This window comes from Lycium ferocissimum, chromosome 2, assembly GCF_029784015.1.
Source record: "Lycium ferocissimum isolate CSIRO_LF1 chromosome 2, AGI_CSIRO_Lferr_CH_V1, whole genome shotgun sequence".
NCBI lineage: Eukaryota > Viridiplantae > Streptophyta > Magnoliopsida > Solanales > Solanaceae > Lycium > Lycium ferocissimum.
Window position 1 is genome coordinate 43,914,017 of NC_081343.1, and position 18,656 is coordinate 43,932,672.

The 18,656-nt window shown below is 33.6% G+C and overlaps 4 protein-coding genes across 8 annotated transcripts in view; 2 read left to right on the forward strand and 2 right to left on the reverse strand.

Moving 5' to 3' along the window:
- Positions 1-897: 897 nt before the first annotated feature.
- Positions 898-2,620, forward strand: LOC132048093 (uncharacterized). Its single transcript, XM_059439028.1, has 2 exons — positions 898-1,297; positions 2,249-2,620. Exons 1-2 carry the CDS (start codon positions 1,075-1,077, stop codon positions 2,428-2,430), a joined length of 405 nt encoding a protein of 134 aa, XP_059295011.1. The 5' UTR covers positions 898-1,074; the 3' UTR covers positions 2,431-2,620.
- A 1,546-nt stretch (positions 2,621-4,166) lies between these two features.
- Positions 4,167-9,591, forward strand: LOC132038988 (F-box/FBD/LRR-repeat protein At1g13570-like). 3 transcript variants are annotated; one of them, XM_059429523.1, is made up of 4 exons: positions 4,167-4,315; positions 7,850-8,708; positions 8,806-8,970; positions 9,083-9,591. In XM_059429523.1, the coding sequence occupies exons 2-4, from the start codon at positions 7,881-7,883 to the stop codon at positions 9,392-9,394; spliced, it is 1,305 nt and encodes a 434-aa protein (XP_059285506.1). In that variant the 5' UTR covers positions 4,167-4,315; positions 7,850-7,880; the 3' UTR covers positions 9,395-9,591. The 3 variants fall into 3 exon arrangements, with proteins under 3 accessions (XP_059285506.1, XP_059285488.1, XP_059285497.1); XM_059429505.1 differs by lacking the exon at positions 4,167-4,315 and adding an exon at positions 5,019-5,822; XM_059429514.1 differs by lacking the exon at positions 4,167-4,315 and adding an exon at positions 6,615-7,710.
- Positions 9,592-11,855: 2,264 nt separating this feature from the next.
- Positions 11,856-18,656, reverse strand: part of LOC132039062 (protein ROOT PRIMORDIUM DEFECTIVE 1-like) — a 39,236-nt gene continuing 32,435 nt past the window's right edge. The window contains exons 1-2 of one of the 3 annotated variants that reach the window (XM_059429610.1): positions 13,603-14,939; positions 11,856-12,807 (exon numbers count right to left, since the gene is read on the reverse strand). In XM_059429610.1, coding sequence (XP_059285593.1) covers positions 13,709-14,932 — 1,224 coding nt within the window. In that variant the 5' untranslated portion in view covers positions 14,933-14,939 and the 3' untranslated portion in view covers positions 11,856-12,807; positions 13,603-13,708. Of the gene's footprint in view, positions 12,808-13,213; positions 13,502-13,602; positions 14,940-18,656 lie in introns of those variants that run through there. The other 2 variants (XM_059429614.1, XR_009410343.1) reach the window with 2 other exon arrangements.
- On the reverse strand, positions 13,709-14,803 carry LOC132047622 (protein ROOT PRIMORDIUM DEFECTIVE 1-like). The gene has a single exon (XM_059438641.1). The coding sequence runs from the start codon at positions 14,801-14,803 to the stop codon at positions 13,709-13,711; it is 1,095 nt and encodes a 364-aa protein (XP_059294624.1).

The following is an 18,656-nucleotide window of genomic DNA, read 5'->3' on the forward strand; positions in this document are numbered from 1 at the left end:
ATTCTTCCCTTTCTATTTATATAACACTCTTTCCATTTTGAGATATTATAAAAAGTCTTAACATTATTATCGAACTTTTTAGTTTTGGATTCGTTAATGAAATAGATGATTCTTTTTATTCAAGTGAGATAGATGATTTAAACAATAGTAAAATACTGTCACGTTAGTTAAGTGGCTGAAAATATAACTTGAGCGTATTAAGTCACTCCATGTGTGAAATGAAAAAAAAAAAATGACTTTGATCTTAAATGACAAAAACATAATTACTTTTCTATTACAATACCAAATAAAAAATGATTTTCTTAGATAAGTTTTGTTAGTTGAGTGACTCTCTAAGTAAGCAACTCAACTCTGATGAATCTATTAGGAGCAATAGCGGTCAAACAAAATTAACTTATAGAGTGTGTCACATCCTAAAAAAATACTCCCTTCATCTTTTTATTTGACCCATATTGACTTGACGCTCCTCTTAAGAAAATATTAATTATGCTTTGAAAATTTAATTTTAACTACTAATATTTTATGTAGTTACTTAATAATAAAGATAATATTAAAAAAAAAATAATGAAACTCTCTTGATTTGCTAAAATAGACAAGTAAAAAATTATTTTTAATATAAGAAACGAGCCAAGAAAAACATAAAAAATACTCTCTCCGTTCCATTTTAAGTGTCTTACTTTTCTTTTTAATCTGTCTTAGAAAAAGTGTCTCTTTTTATATTTAGTAAGTTGACAATTCAAACATTCTACGTGACAAATTTATGACCACAAAATTCAAAGAACATTCTACATATCAGACATTTTTAATTTAGGATCAAAAAATTTAAAAAAAAAAATTATTTGTTAAACTTGATATCTAATCAAATTAAGACATTTAAATTAGGACGGAGAGATTATTTTAAAAGGATCGGAAATTAGATATTGTAGCATGTACTGTCCACTTAGTAGTGGGTACCCGAAGAAGGTTTTATAATATCGAGAAACGGACAAAGAGCCTTTTCATGTCGCGCTTTATGGTCAGTTGACACTGTACGAGGAGTTTGATTTTGAAAAGAAGGAACAAACTCATTTATTAATGTATTCGAACTTTCCAGCTTTACTCTTCTTTTGTCTTTCCATTTTCCTGGAAGTTGTAAGCAAAGGAAAAATGGAACAAGCTAAGGAAGAACTGGAAATTTTGGAAACTCAGCATCCAAACAAGTTTGAATATCTCAAGTTGGAACTAAGATCCTTCATCTCTCTTCTTGAATCTCACTACTCTGAATCTGTTCCTTCTTCTTCCTATGTTGCTACTCAAGGTTAGACCTTCTGTCTGTTTTTGATGTCATTTGTTTGTACTGTTTATGATTATAGGTGGCTTTTTAAACAACCTTGTTTATATATGTGTATGTGGGTTGTATCTCGGACAATGTTAGTTTTATTTCTGCAATTCTTGTTTCAAATTGATATTTGCTTTGTAGTATGTTTTTAAGCATTGGCGGTCTATTTCATATATAAGTATTGTTTAGCCTAATAATAATGAAAATAATGAAAAATGGGCAGTTCAAATGACAACCAAGTTCTTAAAATACTAGTAGGTAGTCCCTCCGTAACACTAAGTTTAATAAAGAAAGGAAGATTTTTGAAATTTGTGGTTCAAAATAAGCTTTAGCCATTTGTGTGGACTCAAATCATCTCATAAAATTATATTATTTTCAAATATGGAAAGGTGTCATTATTTTTGGGACGGATTAAAAGGAAAGAGTGTCATATATAAAATGGGACTGAGGGAGTAATATTTTTTCATTTACGTAAGTGTTGATGGACAAAGCTACGTGTTATCTGTATTGGTAAGAGGTGGCATGTACTAACAGTTGAGGTGTGTACACAAATCATTTAGGACACTTTGGAAAGGTTGAGCGTAAAGAATTGTCCGGATTAAAGAGGTGTGTAAAGGAATTTGACCTCAAGGTCAAGGGTAAACTTTGTATGAACATCAACATACCTAATGTAATCCTATAAATGAGGTTTGGGAAGGGTAGAGTGGAGAACTTACTCCTATCTTAACAGGGAGGTAGAGAGGCCAGGGGTAAACTTTTTATCCTGCCTTTAAAATAGTGGTAAAATCATGTGTGCACCAGTGGATGATATGTATTGGCCGGTGTTCCCCCTAATTTAAATTCCTGAATTTGCCTATGATTGTATGATATTTGTCTAGTTAGTTTTCTATGCTGATTTTGATGAGTTTGCTGTTTCTGGGGTTTGTATAGAGTCATCAAGCAACAGGAAGAGGAAAAATGGAAGCTTTGGTAGTCCAGAAGAACCTAAGAAGAAACTGCAAAGGGTAGTGCAGGAATCTGTGGGTTGTACCAAGAGGAGTAGGATTGATGTTGTCATGGAGAGGGCTCAGGCATGTCTTCAGAAAATTCAACAATTCAAAACCAGTAACTAGTAATTACAGTGTATCTTCTCTATGGTTTCAAATAAGAGGGACATGGAAGAAGTGCTAAACTCCAAAATGGATTCATAATTCCGTGTGGATTCAGATCAAAAGAATTCTTTTGCAATACCTTAACTTTGAAGGTAGAGGCACAGGATATAGATCATTTGCATAAAGTAACCAGTGTCGAATCCAAGATCTAGAGTCAACTATGTTCGGAATGAGTGATCTTCGTATATGTATACAACTTCTTTTTGTTGTATATGTATATATAGTTCAAGTCGAAAGCAATGAATTTAGTCCAATTCTTTTTCCTTACTATAGTCGTTCGAAAAAAAATGAGGGTCTTCGATTATGTTCTACAATTAACAGTCGCTTGGTTGTTAATTTATTCTTGCCCCGTTTCCACTAATGATTAGTAACAAATTAATGCAATATGTCTGCCAATAGTCCAACTTAGTGGAGGAATAGTTGGATCATAACAAACACGGAACACACAGAGGTAATGTTGTGTTAGACAGAAGAAATGATGGAAGTGTCGTCTACCATAAAGTTTCCTAGTTCTACTACATTCTTCGATACCTAAAATGTGACATTGCTCAACTTAGGAAATGTTAAAGGCCATTGCGCTTCACCAGCATAACTTAATAGCAACAAACATGTATATATGTAGTAAAAGAAATCAAGCTGCCACAGTCGCTAGTGACTTATGTCTCTGTGCTTGTCGTTTTCTATTTACTCCTTTTGGTTTTGGTGAAACTTTTCTGATGCAAAACAAGCATCAACGTATCCTTTTCTTTAAGGTGATGATCCTGCATTAAGTAGCTAGTTACAAGGTAAGTTACATGTATTAAATTTTGCATAGCTAATAACATCTTTGATAGTTGGGAGGTAAGTTATTCATCTATTCTCTCTATTTTTATTTATCCCATATTGATTTGGCATATCCCTTAAGAGAGTCATAATAATAATTTTACTACTCTCTCGGTCTCATATTATTTGTCCGCTTTTCTTTTTTAAAAGTCAAATTATATAAATTTTGACCAACATTTTGAGAGAGTATATTTTTTTCACCATATTAATATGAGAAGAATTACAACTTGTAGTACTTTTCATTAAATTATAATTTGAAAATATTAAATTAATCTAATCAAATTTAGCTTCGAAAATTAGTCAACTTGACTCTCGAAAAGCGAAACAAGACAACTAAAATGAGATAGAGGGAGTTATCATGCATAATTATTACTATGTTATCTAATAATTGATGAAAACAATAAAACATATTGTGCGGTCACTAAAAAATTCTTAAACTTTTCAACCCAATAATTAATAATGACGTAAAATAGGTATGAATTTGTAAAATATCTCTTGATTTTTCAAGCTGGACAAGTAAAAATATATAACTATTTTTAGTATATAGAACAAATAAAAAACGGACGGACGAAGAATAAAATTATTACAGTGTTTGATTTGCAATTTCAAAACCCGCATAACTACTACATGGATAAGTTATGAGTGAATCTACGTATATTATATTATGCAGGTAGAACATGGAATAACTAATACATGTATCTACATAATTAATAACTGCATAACTCTAATCAGCTGCCAAATGACCCCAAGTGCTGAGTCTACGGAAAAAAAATCAACTCTAGTGCCCATGGTTCTCTATTTATTAGTCGGCCCTCGTATTATCGGACATGAGAAACCAAAAAAAAAAAAAAAAAAAAATTAAAAAAAATCAAAGACAGCATATATAGTAAATAGTATGATTATAAATTCTAATATTACAAGGTAACTAATCACTCTACACTGTTTTTACCTTTTGTCTTTCCCCTTCATCTTATAAACCCTAAACTGTTAAGCCACATATACAGAAGGGTATTTGACATCATTGGTAATCCTAAAGGCTCTATCTTTTTCATTTTTCTACTCATTTTACATTTTTGTTATGCTGCACTTGTAGATTCTTTAGGGTTTGCTAATTTTAATAGTAAAACTACTAATTTAATGTTCAAAATCTGCTGAAACAGGCTTCTAAGCTTATCTATATGAGTTAGAAATGACCATTTCTTTTTTGTAGTCTTTTTTATTTTTATTTTGAACCCACAAATGTATTTATGGAGTATTGATGCAAGGTGTTCTTTCTATGAGAATGCAGTTTATAAAGAACATTAAGCTATGTTATTACAGAGGCGAATTTACATGTTATATTTGGGGCACGTGAACCCGTGATCGCTTCAAAAAAAGTAGGCATTTTATGTATATATTTTCTAGAATTGGTATAATAGTATCTGCAGTTACCCATGCTACAAAAAGACTAATCGGTGCACTTGGTTGGATGTTGAGTTATTTACCTAGAAGACTAGGGATCAATTCCCACTTAATACATTTTTCCCTTCCTTTTTCAGTGGCGCACTCATGTTCTAGAAATCCTATATTCGCTTCTAATGTTACGTATCCTGTTGCAAATGGAGCTCAAAGCAACTTAGGATTTCACCAATCTCTACTTAAAAAAAAGGGTAGCCGAGTGCACAAAGCATCCCGCGTTAGCAGGGTCCGGGAAGGGTTGCATCCCAAGGGGTGTGATGTAGACTAACAGGGCTTAAATAACACTAACAACATTACAAAATAGTGAGCTAACAAATTTAGAGGCGGAGCAAGGGTTTTAAGTTTTTGGTTTATGAGTTCTTAAACATGACAGTTTATTGGGTTCGGGATAGATTATTTATACTTATATATTCAGTGAAATTTTAAACCTAAATATGGGGTTTGTGCAAAAGTTGTTGGGTTCTACTGAACTCGCAACCCCGTATGTAACAATTTATCCCCCTTAAATAACCCTGTCCTCAAAGTTGGAATATTGAAATTGAAAATGAAGGAGATGAAGCAACTGTTACTTAGTGACAATCAGTTGCTGTTGAATGGCAAGAGATCAATAGCCAAAATACATAACCTGTGGTACCTGTGTATGGAAGAATGCCCATAATAATGGCTGCCCAAGAACACTAAATATTACAGGGAGCTCTGTAGGCTTGCAGGGTAACGCGAGACATATTGAACAGCCTGCAATATTAGCCGATACAGAACAAGCTTGACTGTGTTAAATAAGACATTGTTCCTGAATTCGTTAGTTAGCAACTGCTCTCTCCTGGCATTATGTGATCCCTGTCGCTGATGAGCATGTAGAAGAACAACTTTAACATCTAGCAGGCAATTGGTCTCGACTCTTGACAGATGAAAAAAAATCAAAGACAGCATATATAGTAAATAACATGATTATAAATTCTAATATTACAAGGTAACTAATCACTCTACACTGTTTTTACCTTTTGTCTTTCCCCTTCATCTTATAAAGCCTAAACTGTTAAGCCACACATACACAGGGGTATTTGACATCATTGGTAATCCTAAAGGCTCTATCTTTTTAATTTTTCTACTCATTTTACATTGTTGTTATGCTGCACTTATAGAATCTTTAGGGTTTGCTAATTTTAATAGTAAAACTACTAATTTGATGTTCAAAATCTGCTGAAACAGGCTTCTAAGCTTATATATATGAGTTAGAAATGACCTTTTTTTTGTAGTCTTTTTTATTTTATTTTGAAAACTACAAATGTATGTATGGTGTATTGAAGGCAAGGTGTTCTTGATATGAGAATGCAGTTTATAATGAAGATTAAGCTATGTTACATATCCTGTTGCAAATGGAGCTCAAAGAACCAGAGCTTTTCTAAAGAATAACAGAGAAAAGCTGAGAAAAAAGAAGAAATATGGGGAAAAAAAAAGAGGACAACTTAGGATTTCATTCAGTATGACTACTAATCTCTACTTCCTCCGTCCCATAATAAGTTTCACCTTAGCCAAAAACACGCATATTAAAAAATCAATAATGAAATGTGAAGTTTACTAAATTACCCCTATATAATAAAATAAACTATTTTTTCCTCTTGATTAGAGCATGCACAAGTAGTAAACCTTTTGACATTGGGAATCCAACAATACCAAGTTACTATGTGCTTTTTTCAATCATCATTTAGATGTTACTTTAACTTATAGTTTTTGTCTAAGGGTAGAGTTGGAAAAGTTAGCCAATTTATGTCTTAGTTTCCTAAGGTGACACTTATTATGGGACGGAGGAGTAATGGGACGGAAAAAAAAAAAAAAAAAAAAAAAAGGGGCAGCCCAGTGCACAAAGCATCCAAGGGCAGCACCAGAAGGGGTCTGATCAGGGGAGGAGGGAGGATGGGCCAAGGGGGTTCGGATAGCAAAAAATTACACTGTTTATACATGGTTAAAATTGTTTTTTATGTATATATATTAGACTGGGTGTGATGTAGACTAACAACACTTATCTCTACTAACAGGGCTTAAATAACACTAACAACACTATAAAAGAGTGGACTAACAAATTTAGAGGCGGAGCAAGGTTTTTAAGTTTTTGGTTTATGAGTTCTTAAACATGACAGTTTATGGGGTTCGGGATAGATTATTTATACTTATATATTCAATGAAATTTTTAACCTAAATACGGAGTTAGTGCAAAAGTTGTTGGGTTGTGCTGAACTCGCAACCCCTATGTAACAATTTATTCCCCTTAGATAACCCTGTCCTCAAGTTGGAATATTGAAAATGAAAGAGATGAAGCGACTGTTACTTAGTGACAATCAGTTGCTGTTTAATGGCAAGAAATCAATAGCCAAAATACATAACCTGTGGTACCTGTGTATGTAAGAATGCCTAGAATAATGGCTGCCCAAGAACACTAAATATTATAGGGAGCCCTGTAGGCATGCAGGTTAACGCGAGACATATTGAACAGCCTGCAATATTAGCCGATACAGAACAAGCTTGACTGCGTTAAATAAGAGATTGTTCCTGAATTCGTTAGTTAGCAACTGCTCTCTCCTGGCATTATGTGATCCCTGTCGCTGAGGAGCATGTAGAAGAACAACTTTAACATCTAGCAGGCAATTGGTCTTGACTCTTGACAGATGAAAATATGTTGCTAAATATTGCAATGACAGCAACTAAATTACCACCATCAATTTTTCGAAACTGAGTCATGGAGGATCGGTCTTAATCACTGGCAGTGATTACCTCAAAATTGTCCTCCAAATTATCTCCATAGCATAACTTGATCAGATTAACAACATTATAAAGTACTATGAGGCTGTTGGCAGTAGGGAGATGATCACTGCACAATTAAAGCTTCTCCATTGTTCATCACAACTTCTCCGTCCACACTTTTGCTACACTTATCTAGCTCCCAGATCTTTGAGTAAAGCAAAAGTAACTACATGATCAATGTTACTTCTTATTTTGATTTGACAATGTGAATAGCAGTTCTGTCCAAGTAGTTTGTAGATTTTGTCAATATGCCAGATAGTTTGGTGATTCCTCACTTCGTATTTTTGCTTATTTTCTACAGGTTCTCGGTGATTATTGATTATTATCATCTGATGCCTTCTAAGGGAAGAAATCATTGTCAAAGTTTACCTTCTAACGTCCTTAGCGACCTTCCTGATAATGTAATCGATGTCATTCTGATGTGTTTGCCTTGTAAAGATGCTATAAGGACAAGCATCTTGTCGAAGAAATGGAGGTATAACTGGTGTAGACGTACAGAGTTCACAGTTGATGTATCTCATTGGAAAACTCAAAAGGATTTACTATACCCTACAGTTAAATTTATAAAGATTATCTACCCGCTTTTGACTCTTCATGAAGGACCCATTACTAAGTTTACCCTCGACATGGATATTTTGAAAAGCTGTCCTGAGATTGACAACTTCATATATTTCCTCTCTAGGAATGGCATTCAACATCTTTTTCTTCGCTTTCCACGGTATAATGGACTATACAAATTGTCTTCTTCACTTTTCACTTGTTCGCAGCTGAGGCATCTAACTCTTCATAATTGTTCAATACATCCTCCATCGGCTTTTAAAGGATTTGATTGGTTAATTAGCCTGAAACTGTGTAGAGTCACAATTTCCCCAGAATGGCTCGGAAGTTTAATATCTCATTGCCCGTTGCTTGAGCGGTTGGAGCTGGAGGAACTGATGTCAGAAGTTATAAACATAATTGATATTAATGCCCCCATGCTAAGGTACTTTGATTTCCATGGCAGTATAAAGTCTGTCTGCCTAAAGAACGTCCCTCTTCTGACAGAATTAGCTCTGATGGGTGCTCGTTCTCCCATGGAGGCAAAGAATTTTGATTTGGCAAAGCTTTTCAAGTCTTGTTCTGCTCTTGAGCACCTTGCGTTACACATCCATCATTCCGAGGTAGATGTTGCTTCATGACTTCATTCTTATGCACTTTCACAGATGGAACTTCTTTTGGTCTGAGTGAACTTAATTTTAGTTTTTTTTTTTCCCCTAGTTCCAAGAAGAAGAACCAAGTTTAGTACCAACAAGGCTTCCCTTTGATCTTAATCATGTCAAATGTTTCTACCTGCTTGATCCTATGCTGGAGGAATCATATAAGCTCTCATGTGCTCTTTGCTTGATAAGAAGCTTCCCATATTTAGAATATCTCGAAATTAGGGTTGGTGCTTTTACTTTTTCTTTCTTTCTTTCTTTCTTTCTTATTTAATGTCTTTTTTGCGCACTTTCTTAGATCCTCAACCTGAGAGTTGACTTCTTGTTATCTTTTTTAGGCGGTGAATGATTATGATGGTGGTGCTGATCTTGAATGTCTCAAAATGGAACGTTTCTCAGATGTGACATTTAATCACCTCAGGGAAGTTAAGCTAGAAAGTGGTACAATATCAATGCCTGTGATGCAACTTATCAAGCTTTTGTTAGCCAAGTCTCCAGTGTTGGTGAGAATACTTATCAGGCTAGAATATCCATCTGCTGCTAATGAACGTCATGACTTAAGATTAAAAATACTCGCTAAGGTATCAAATTTTTTGCATGCATCACCTAAAGCAGATGTTGATGTACAATATCAAATACGTTTTGCCTAGCCGTAGTACAACAATGAGACTGGGTGAATATATGTTGGGAACATGTGCAAATCTAAATGGATGTTTTGATTAGTTCTGTAATAACAATGTGCATTACATGTTTTGGGATTTTTATATTTAGTAGCCTGTGGAAGAATGATTTGTGTAATGTGACATACAGATGAATTGGTTTACTATGGTGGTTTATTTCAATATTATGCTGTGGGTGGCAGTGTGTCAAATCTTTACCTGGTGCATGGTTACTGTAAAAGAAAAATCAGTTTAAATTCTCTGCTCACTAGAATTTCCCTTTTAAAAAATGCCAGAGACTTGATTTTATATGATACGCATTCATTATATTAATGAACACTGCAGTATTTTCATACTGTTGTTTTATTTAATAGTGGTTTGCTATTATAAAAGACCAACTGAGTTTAATAAAGTTTGATTGAGTAATATCTCGAATTTATATCTATTATTTTCCAATCAACCATAAAGCAAAAATCAACAAATCCTTTAGATACAAATACAGTTTACACAATCAACTAGGGATGAGTGCAAATTCAGATTAATCGGCCTTGTAGATTTCGGACACAGTACTTGAAGTAAAACATAAAAAATAGGCATTCGACTATCTCACCTTATAATACTTTCTTTTCTTTTTAGGAGAAAGGACACTCTTATAATATTTTTATCATATTTTCAATGATATGATATCCTATATGTATCCATTTACTATACCATTGTCTAGGAAAATTGTTCTGAAACACCTAAATTTTCTACATTGAGGCATTCCAATCCCATCTAATCTTACCTTATCGTCATTCTCCTTACTGACTATACTTGCATTGAATATATTTTAGGATGAAGCGTAAAAATATCCTTAATTTTTAAGAAATTCAACAGATATGCACGACATTAATACTTTGACCCGGTCATGCCCAGATAGTTACCACTTTGGTCCAAATATGCTCTTGAACAATGTGAATTGAACGAATACTCCTTTCGATAATAGTTTGGCCGTCTAGGATAAATAATGAACCATTCGAAAACTACAAGGGCATTTTTGGTCCATCGTCAATTCCGCATTAAGTTTGGTTTTGGGGTTTAATTTTGGGTCATCTTTCTCATTTTGTTCTCTCCCTTGTTTGAAAAATGTCTAAGAGCCTGTTTGGATGGGCTTAAAAAAAGTTGTTTTAGATAAGTTAAGCTAAACAAACCCAACTAATTTTTTGGGCTTATTTTACATTTTTTTGCACGGATTGCCCTTCTTTTGGGGTGGTCTTTAAATTTTGCCCCTCATAATTAAGTGCTCTTTTAAGTTTTTCTTCTCGATACACCTATGCTTAAGTTCGAATTGCTGCATAAAATAAAAAATAAAAAATAAGTTTCGGGGAGAGTGTATCTTGGGATCAAGATACAATCCTTGGAAAAAACCAAAGTTATCCGGAGGGGAAATGAGATTTGCCTTGAGACATTTTTTTTTTTTTTTTTTTTAACTTTTCAAAGACACTTTTAGTTAAGGCATACTTTTGGTTATCTTAATTAAAAGTATGCCCCATAAGGCGTAAGTTCCTTTGAAAAATTTTGGTAAGGCAAAACTAAATTATGCTTGTGAGGAAAAGTTATCTCCGCATAACTTTAGTTTTTCCTTAAGGAAGTTATCAATTTTGCCTTGAGACTTTTTTTTTTTTTTTTAACTTTTCAAGGCACACTTTTAGTTAAGGCATACTTTTGGTTATACCTTAATTAAAAAGTCACATACGCATAATTCCTAAGGAAAAGTTTTGCCCAATAAAGCAAAACTAAATTATGCCTTGAGGAAAAGTTATGCCCCTCCGCATAACTTTAGTTTTCCTTAAGGAAGTTATCTTGCGATGAGACTTTGCCTTGAGACATTTTTTTTTTAAAAAAAACTTTTCAAGTGCACACTTTTAGTTAAGGCATACTTTTGGTTATACATCTTTTAATTAAAAATCACATCGCCCCATAAGGCATAATTCTTTAAGGAAAAGTTTTGCCTAAAGGCAAAACTAAATTATGCCTTGAGAAAAGTTATGCCCCTCCTCAAGATAAATTTAGTTTTTCCTTAAGGAAGTTATCGGGAGGGACAGACTTTCCTTGAGACTTTTTTTTTAAAAACTTTTCAAGGCACACTTTTAGTTAAGGCATACTTTTGGTTATGCCTTAATTAAAGATCTGCTCCATAAAGCATAGTTCCTTAAGGAAAAGTTTTGCTCCATAGCGCATAACTAAACTATGTCTTGAGGAAAAGTTATACCCCTCAAGCATAACTTTAGTTTTTCCTGGCTTAAGTTTATGCGGGAGGTTCAAAGTCAGCTTCTGTTCTTCAACTTATGTGAACTCGTTTTTTATTAATCAATTTTTAGATGTATTTCAATAGAAAATTTTTAACTTTTTATTTGACATCCTAAGAAACAGTATGCAATCTGTGGTTGTTTGATTTAAGGACATCAGTTGGTTATCCTGGCAAGTGGCAACACGAATTCTGCTACTCTTGAAGGTTTATAAGAAAGCTGAATGTAAGAGACTGAAAGAACACAGACTAATTGAAAGCATGCTATGAAAATGGAATGGAAGAGGGGGAATATCAAATATAGGAAATATAACAAATAACTCCTAGGGGGTGTATCATATGTTGCATCCTTCCAAAATCAAATTCCAAAATTTTAGTTTACATTCTTCTTCAAGTAATATCAGCTTACGTCTCAACTCAGACATAAAAAGGAGGGAAGAAAGACCCAAAGGTGGTGTCCGAAATAACTTGCATGCACCTCGACCATCTCACTAGGTACCTGCTACCTCCTGCCGGCAAAGGTATCAAGGCTTAGGCAGATGGACAAAAACACCCATGGTTTTGTCTCTGCTAGGATTTGAGAGTAAAGTACAACACAACATGCAGAGCATAATACCTAAGTGACCATGATTATTTGTGAGCAAAGTAAGATACTCACCGACACTTGCTCAAGTATCCATCTGAATTGCTCCTCACCCCAAATCATGCAGGATCTGTACTTCCTTTTCCAAATGATACACTAAGGCTCAGACTCCCTTCACATCAGCTTCTAGAAGTTACAAGTGGAGCTGGTATCTACGTTGGCTAAGTAGATTTGTGACAACCAAACAGAGTCACACATAGTTCAGAAAGCAGGGCACTACAAGCATTACAGCCTCTGCTTCAGCCAAAGATCACAAATTCTAATGACAAGCAACTCTCTTAAAATATCAATTAAACATTCACTTGCTAACTTGCACAGGTCATCATCCATTTCAATGAAGCACGTCTTGGTGTTACATTTGTAATTAGTAAAGGAGACTCGACCTTTTTCTCAGACGCAGGTCTCTATACTACTTGGAGGATAATTTATTCTTGCTGATGATGGTCTCTGCTAATGCAGATGTTACACAGCTCCCTGAAGGTCAGCAATAGGACAAAATCAACGAACCAGAAATACAGCTTATAGCTTTTTTTCTTTCAACATGGAAAAATCAAGAGATGACAGAAATACAGCTTATGGCTTTTTTTCTTTCAACATGGAAAAATCAAGAGATGACTACTAGGACTGTCCTGTCAAAACATGGATGCACATGGATATAGTATCAAATAATACTTGCATTAATCTTTCAACTTGAACTAGCTATATATGCAAACTCAACGGATCAGTCAACATATCATCCTACCATATTAGTTGAAAGGTCGCTAAACATTTAGTTTTGACCTTTATTTCATTCCTAACACATGCATTCATGTTGGGTGAGTTTCATGTGCATCAGATTTTATATATTGGGTTGGTTTTCACTTGGTTAATTTAGACCAGCTTCAAGTGGTAAGATTAGTTTCTTGATCATAACACATCAAAGAAATATATGATCATACAGTGTAGAACAAATGAGAATTTAACTAGTTTCTGCCTCTATAAGATATGATGGGAAGTCAAGAGAATACAGTTTTTTGATAGTATAAAAAGGTGCATTCTGGAAGATTGTAATGAAATGGGTCCGAGTAGAGTTGAATGGTAATAGACGATTAATATAGCCCGATCTCAACTAGTTCGGAATTGAAGCACAGTTGATTGATTGATCACAACATACTGGCATTTGGTCCATCTGAAAGTAAATGAAAACAAATGGCTGTGCTTTTGAATCGAAGGCTTTAAAATCTACCCCCAGAAAATGAACAATATAGAACTTGTGTTCTCAATCCTTACCTCCATTTTGTTCAACACTTCTTGACTTCTATGATCCTTTTCATCAGGGCCTTTAGCAATTGCATAGCATCCTGCATTTAAGGTAGGGCTGCAAGCTCTCGGTAATTCAATCTTCATCTGAATCAGTCTTCACCTCTTCAATACCACCGTCTTCACCCTGGCTCACACCCGTTGGCTCAGAATGACCTCTAGACAACCCACGTCGTCCCAAAATAACAAGATCAAGAAGCTTCCTTCTAGCCTCATACACTGGATTTGGTTCAATCAAACATCCCCTTTCATAAGCCTCCCTTAAAAACACTGTATGTCTATACCCTTTCGTCGACAGATAAAATATCCCTGGATGATCCAAAAACAAGTCCCTTATATTCAAATCAATCCCAAACCACTTCCTAAAATGACTAATCTTCTCTACCTCGACCATTTTCTCAACCGTCAAACTCAAAAACTCATGCACAATCCCAACCGCCCTCTTCTCCATCTCCATCATCCCAATCTTACTCTTCTTCCTCTTCTCTCGAATCTCCACCGCCTCATACGGCCCTACATACTTCAACCGTTGCCATTCCTTAACCTTTGCCTTAAAATTCCTCCTCAACTTCATCCCTGGTGGGTAACTATGCTTAAAACTATACAAAATCTCATTCCTATCAACCCCACAATCCTCTTTACAACATTCCATTACTCTCCAATCATCAACAGCTGCAACTAACTCCCCCTTCTCTACATCCCCAACAAGTTTCAACACATGAGTGTTTGGTTCATTCCCACTATCAAGAACCGCAAAAAGATCAGATCTTTTCAAGATTACACTATCCTCAAAATCATCAGGCAAACCAAGTTCCCTAAAAACCTTAAAAATAGCTCTAAGGGGCAATTCTTTAGTCAACGACATCGACAACAAACGAACTAAACGGTCAACCACAACTTGCAAATCAGCATTAATAGCTGCAGCTTCTTGATGAGTGATATTAAGTGCAGTTTGTGTGAGTGTAGAATAAGGTTGTAGTTTTGTGGGGTGATGGAAAATGTGGAAAATGTGTGGGTATTTACGGAGGAAATGAGTGGCACCACGGTTGAGATGGAGGCGTTGGGATAAACGGTTGAGGAAGTCGATGGAGACGGCGTTAGTGGTGGTTGTGGTGCCGAGGATGAGGTCTTGAATTGAGATGACTTTAAAGAGGTTTTTGTATTTGTCCATTAGTTTTTCGAAAGTTGGGTCACGGTTTCTTGAAGATACGTATTCGGATGAAGTGGTTTTATGGCGGAGGAGGATGGTGGTGATGGTGGGTGGTTTGTGGTTTAGTTTTTGGAGGAGATGAGTCAGCATGGTTGGTGGTTGGTGAAAGCAGTAGTGGCGGTTCGCGGCGGAGGAGTGGCATTTACAGGCGACTTCGTAGAGCTGCACGGGGACGCGTTTGCTATTAGCTCTGGGTCTGAACTTGGATTTAGCCCAGATGATTAATAAGGCTTCTTATGCTTTTTGATACATAATTAGCATAAACTCTTAAAGTGGAACAAAAAAAAGCATGCTTTAATTACAAATAAGACATTTTGAACTGTCATTTACTCCAATAAATCAGGGAGGATTAGTAAATCCGTTCCATTAAATTAGGGATCCACATCCACAATTATTATCTTAATATTTTATTTTAATTCTAGTTTTCAATTCATTTTCTCTTTCTTCTTTAATCAATACACCCTATTATCTCAATTTTCTCTTCTTTTATTTTTGGTGTCCAACTTTATGCTACTGCCCTGTAGTCATTAGGTTGAATCGTAGTTTTTAGATTGAGCAAAATAGATGGGGAAAAAAAAGACTGAGCAAAATAGATAATTATCTATTTCCATTATCATTATTTCAGATTGGTTATATATGTTATACCATGTATATTTTTATTATATCGTATATATTTTTGTGAAATACTGTGTATATTTATGGTATAAATATATTTTTGTGAAAATACTATGCATATTTATGGGATAAATATGCTACATGAAAAATATGTTTCAGTTGAAAAAATACCATGTATATCTATGGTATAAATACTTTTTTTTTATGAAATAACCATGAATATTTATGTTATAAATATATATTTTGCAAAAATACCAAGTATATTTCACTAGTATATGTTACATATAAATATATATATGTTTACGAGTATAATTAGATATATACACAAAGGGTCGACGCTTTTTTATTTTGATCCAAAATATACTTATAGAAAGGAAATGACCAAAAAACTTAAATGATTATTTCAATTATGGAAGATAAATACTCTGTCCAAAAATAGAGGAAGGGTTTCGTATTGATCCTCATTCAACTTAATTCTAGGGATTTTTTTGGGAAGTTGCTAATATTTAATTGTGGGGTGATGAAATGAAAACTAACTAATGTTGCTACGATCCTGGAATTATTTTTCAACTATTGCCTAGTTATGGTTTTTCCCCTAGACAATAAGGAAAATCATTTTTTTGTGCGGAATGTCCTCCAAAGGCACTGGTCCTTAACTTTTGACCCTCAAATTTAAACTCTTTAATTTTTGTCCTTCCCGTAAAAATTTATGGGTTCCGGATTCGAGCTTCCGCTCAGTCAAACACCAAAAAAAAAAAAAAAAGGAAAAAATTACGTAGGGTACCTACTTAAGACTCTTTATTACAAAATATAAAGATAGTTTTTCTTATTTACAAAACATGACGATATATTACAAAACATTAGCGAACTTTTTAAACCCTGAGCAAGATATACACATTTCATACACAAAAAATTGAGCGATTATTTTAAGTCTTGAATGTTGTATCAAAGTTGTATACAATGTTGTTGTAGTTGTATTAATTTGACCAAAACGTAAATCTAACATGAACTTTATACACGAAAAAGTGAGCGAAATTTTAAGACTTGAGCGAGATACAAATTTCATACTATTTTCATACACACAATTTTGAGCGGATTTTTTTTTGGAACTAAGATATAGATATTTCATACATTTTTCATATCGTTTTCATACATTAAATTTTATTGAATTTTTAAGCTTATAGTTACACACATTTTATACAACTTTCATACATAAATTTTTGAGCGAAAAAAAATTAAAAAATATTTTTAAAAAATAAAAAGATAACTTTTTAAAAAAATTATTTTTATTTTTAAAAAGCATGTTTTGTATAGGGTATGTAATGTTATGTTTTGTAAATATAAAACTATCATCACGTTTCGTAAATATTTCTCTTTAAGATGTATATATACGTAGTTGTCCCAAAAAAAAAAATCATAAGGCATAAGTTTGTAGCAAAATTAGGCATATTCGGGCAAACTTAGGCCTATTCAGGCAGAAATTTGCCAACTTTTACCCAAAATTAGGCATATTCAGGAAAAAGTTAGGCCTTAAGGCAGAGGTTTATAAAATTCCAACTAAGTAAAAAAAAAAAAAAAAAAAAATTCCCTGATGCCTACTGGTGAAGGCAAAACTCTAGTTTGAAACTCTGCCTAAGGTAGAGTTTTGTCTTGCGAATTCAAACTCTACCTTGCGATTTTTTTAAAATTTTTTTGACTGAGCGGGGATTCGAACCCGAAACGAAGGGCAAAAATTAAAGACCACCAATTTGAGGGACAAAAATTAAAGACCAGTGCCTTTGAAGGGCAATCGTGCAAATGACCCGGGGATAATTACGCTGACAAATGTCCTATTTCGGGGGAGGTCTTTAATGTTTTACCTTCAAATAGCTAGTCTTTAATTTTTGCTTTATGCAATTTAATTTTGAAAGTATCACGAGATTTTGGGTTCAAACCCGATTTTAGAGTATAAAAAATTAAAAAAAATCGCGGGTTCTTGTACATTTCTAGTAAATTATGGGCATGTTTAGAAACCCATTTCAAAGTAAAAAAAAAAATCGGTAAGGCAATTTTTAAAATTTAATCAAACTATCCCTATTCGGGATAAAGTTATGCCTCTAAACAAGAATATTTAATATAAAAGTTTGTTTTTTATCCGGCATAGTTCATGGATTCTATAAAAGTTATGCCTTAAATTGTTTTATAAAAGTTATGCTAACTGGCGTAATTTTTGAATAGGCATAATTTGCTACGAATTTCTCCTTTGTTTTTTTTTTTTTGGGGCTCTATTGGGGTAAAACCCAGCAATACGGTTTTATAGATCAACGAATAAGGGTATTTTGACTCACAAATTTTCATTAAATGATGAGGTAGGGCCAAAAGTTAAAGACCATCGATTTGACTCACAAATTTTCATTAATGATACCCGCATGTGTATGTTTGGATCTCTATGTCTACCGGGGGAAAAATATTTACACGCTAACTCATATTTTGAGTTTATTAGGTCGATAAACCTCCGATTAGGAATTTTGACATGATACACTCACATTTGTGTATACACATTTTATTTGTTATATATTCTTATACATTTAAGGTTGATATATTGTATAATGTCTTTTATTGAAAAAAAAGTGTTCATTAGATTTACACACCGAAACTCTTAAGTAAATCGTTCTAATCTCCTTATGTATTAAAAAATAGTTAATTTGACTAAAATGCCCCTAATTAAATAGGTATTGAAATTTTGTCAATTAATAACTTAATAAGGAAAAATATGAAAAAGTAAGGTTAATTCTTTATTGATTTTATTTGTGAACACACTTTTAAACTAAAAATAAAGGTTAAGTGAATACTGGTTTTTAAAATGAGGGAGTATAAACTAAAAATATGGCTATGTGACGTAATTTTTTATGTTGGGTCATATTTTTGAAAATTACACGCAATACACACCCTAGTATAATTATATTTAATTTTAAAATTATGTATTTTGCCGTTTGAAGTCGATTTTGAAATAATTAAATTTTAATTTTAATTCCAACTTGAAATAACAATCAACAAAATATTCCAACTTCAAACAACAATAAAAAATGACTAAAATAAGCATATAACACATGGAAGATCAACAAAAAATGACAATATACATCAAATCGCACGCACAATAAAAAAAATTATAAACCTTAACTAAATAAAGAAAATTAATAAGAAATATGCAGGAAAACTT

Bases quoted from the DNA above. Each gene is read 5' to 3' on its own strand.
- LOC132048093 (XM_059439028.1), top strand. From the start codon at position 1,075: ATGTATTCGAACTTTCCAGCTTTACTCTTCTTTTGTCTTTCCATTTTC. The intron at 1,298-2,248 runs GTTAGACCTTCT...GGGTTTGTATAG, and splicing joins TTCCTATGTTGCTACTCAAG to AGTCATCAAGCAACAGGAAG.
- LOC132038988 (XM_059429523.1), top strand. From the start codon at position 7,881: ATGCCTTCTAAGGGAAGAAATCATTGTCAAAGTTTACCTTCTAACGTC. The intron at 8,709-8,805 runs GTAGATGTTGCT...TTTTTCCCCTAG, and splicing joins TACACATCCATCATTCCGAG to TTCCAAGAAGAAGAACCAAG. The intron at 8,971-9,082 runs GTTGGTGCTTTT...TATCTTTTTTAG, and splicing joins TAGAATATCTCGAAATTAGG to GCGGTGAATGATTATGATGG.
- LOC132047622 (XM_059438641.1), bottom strand. From the start codon at position 14,803: ATGGACAAATACAAAAACCTCTTTAAAGTCATCTCAATTCAAGACCTC.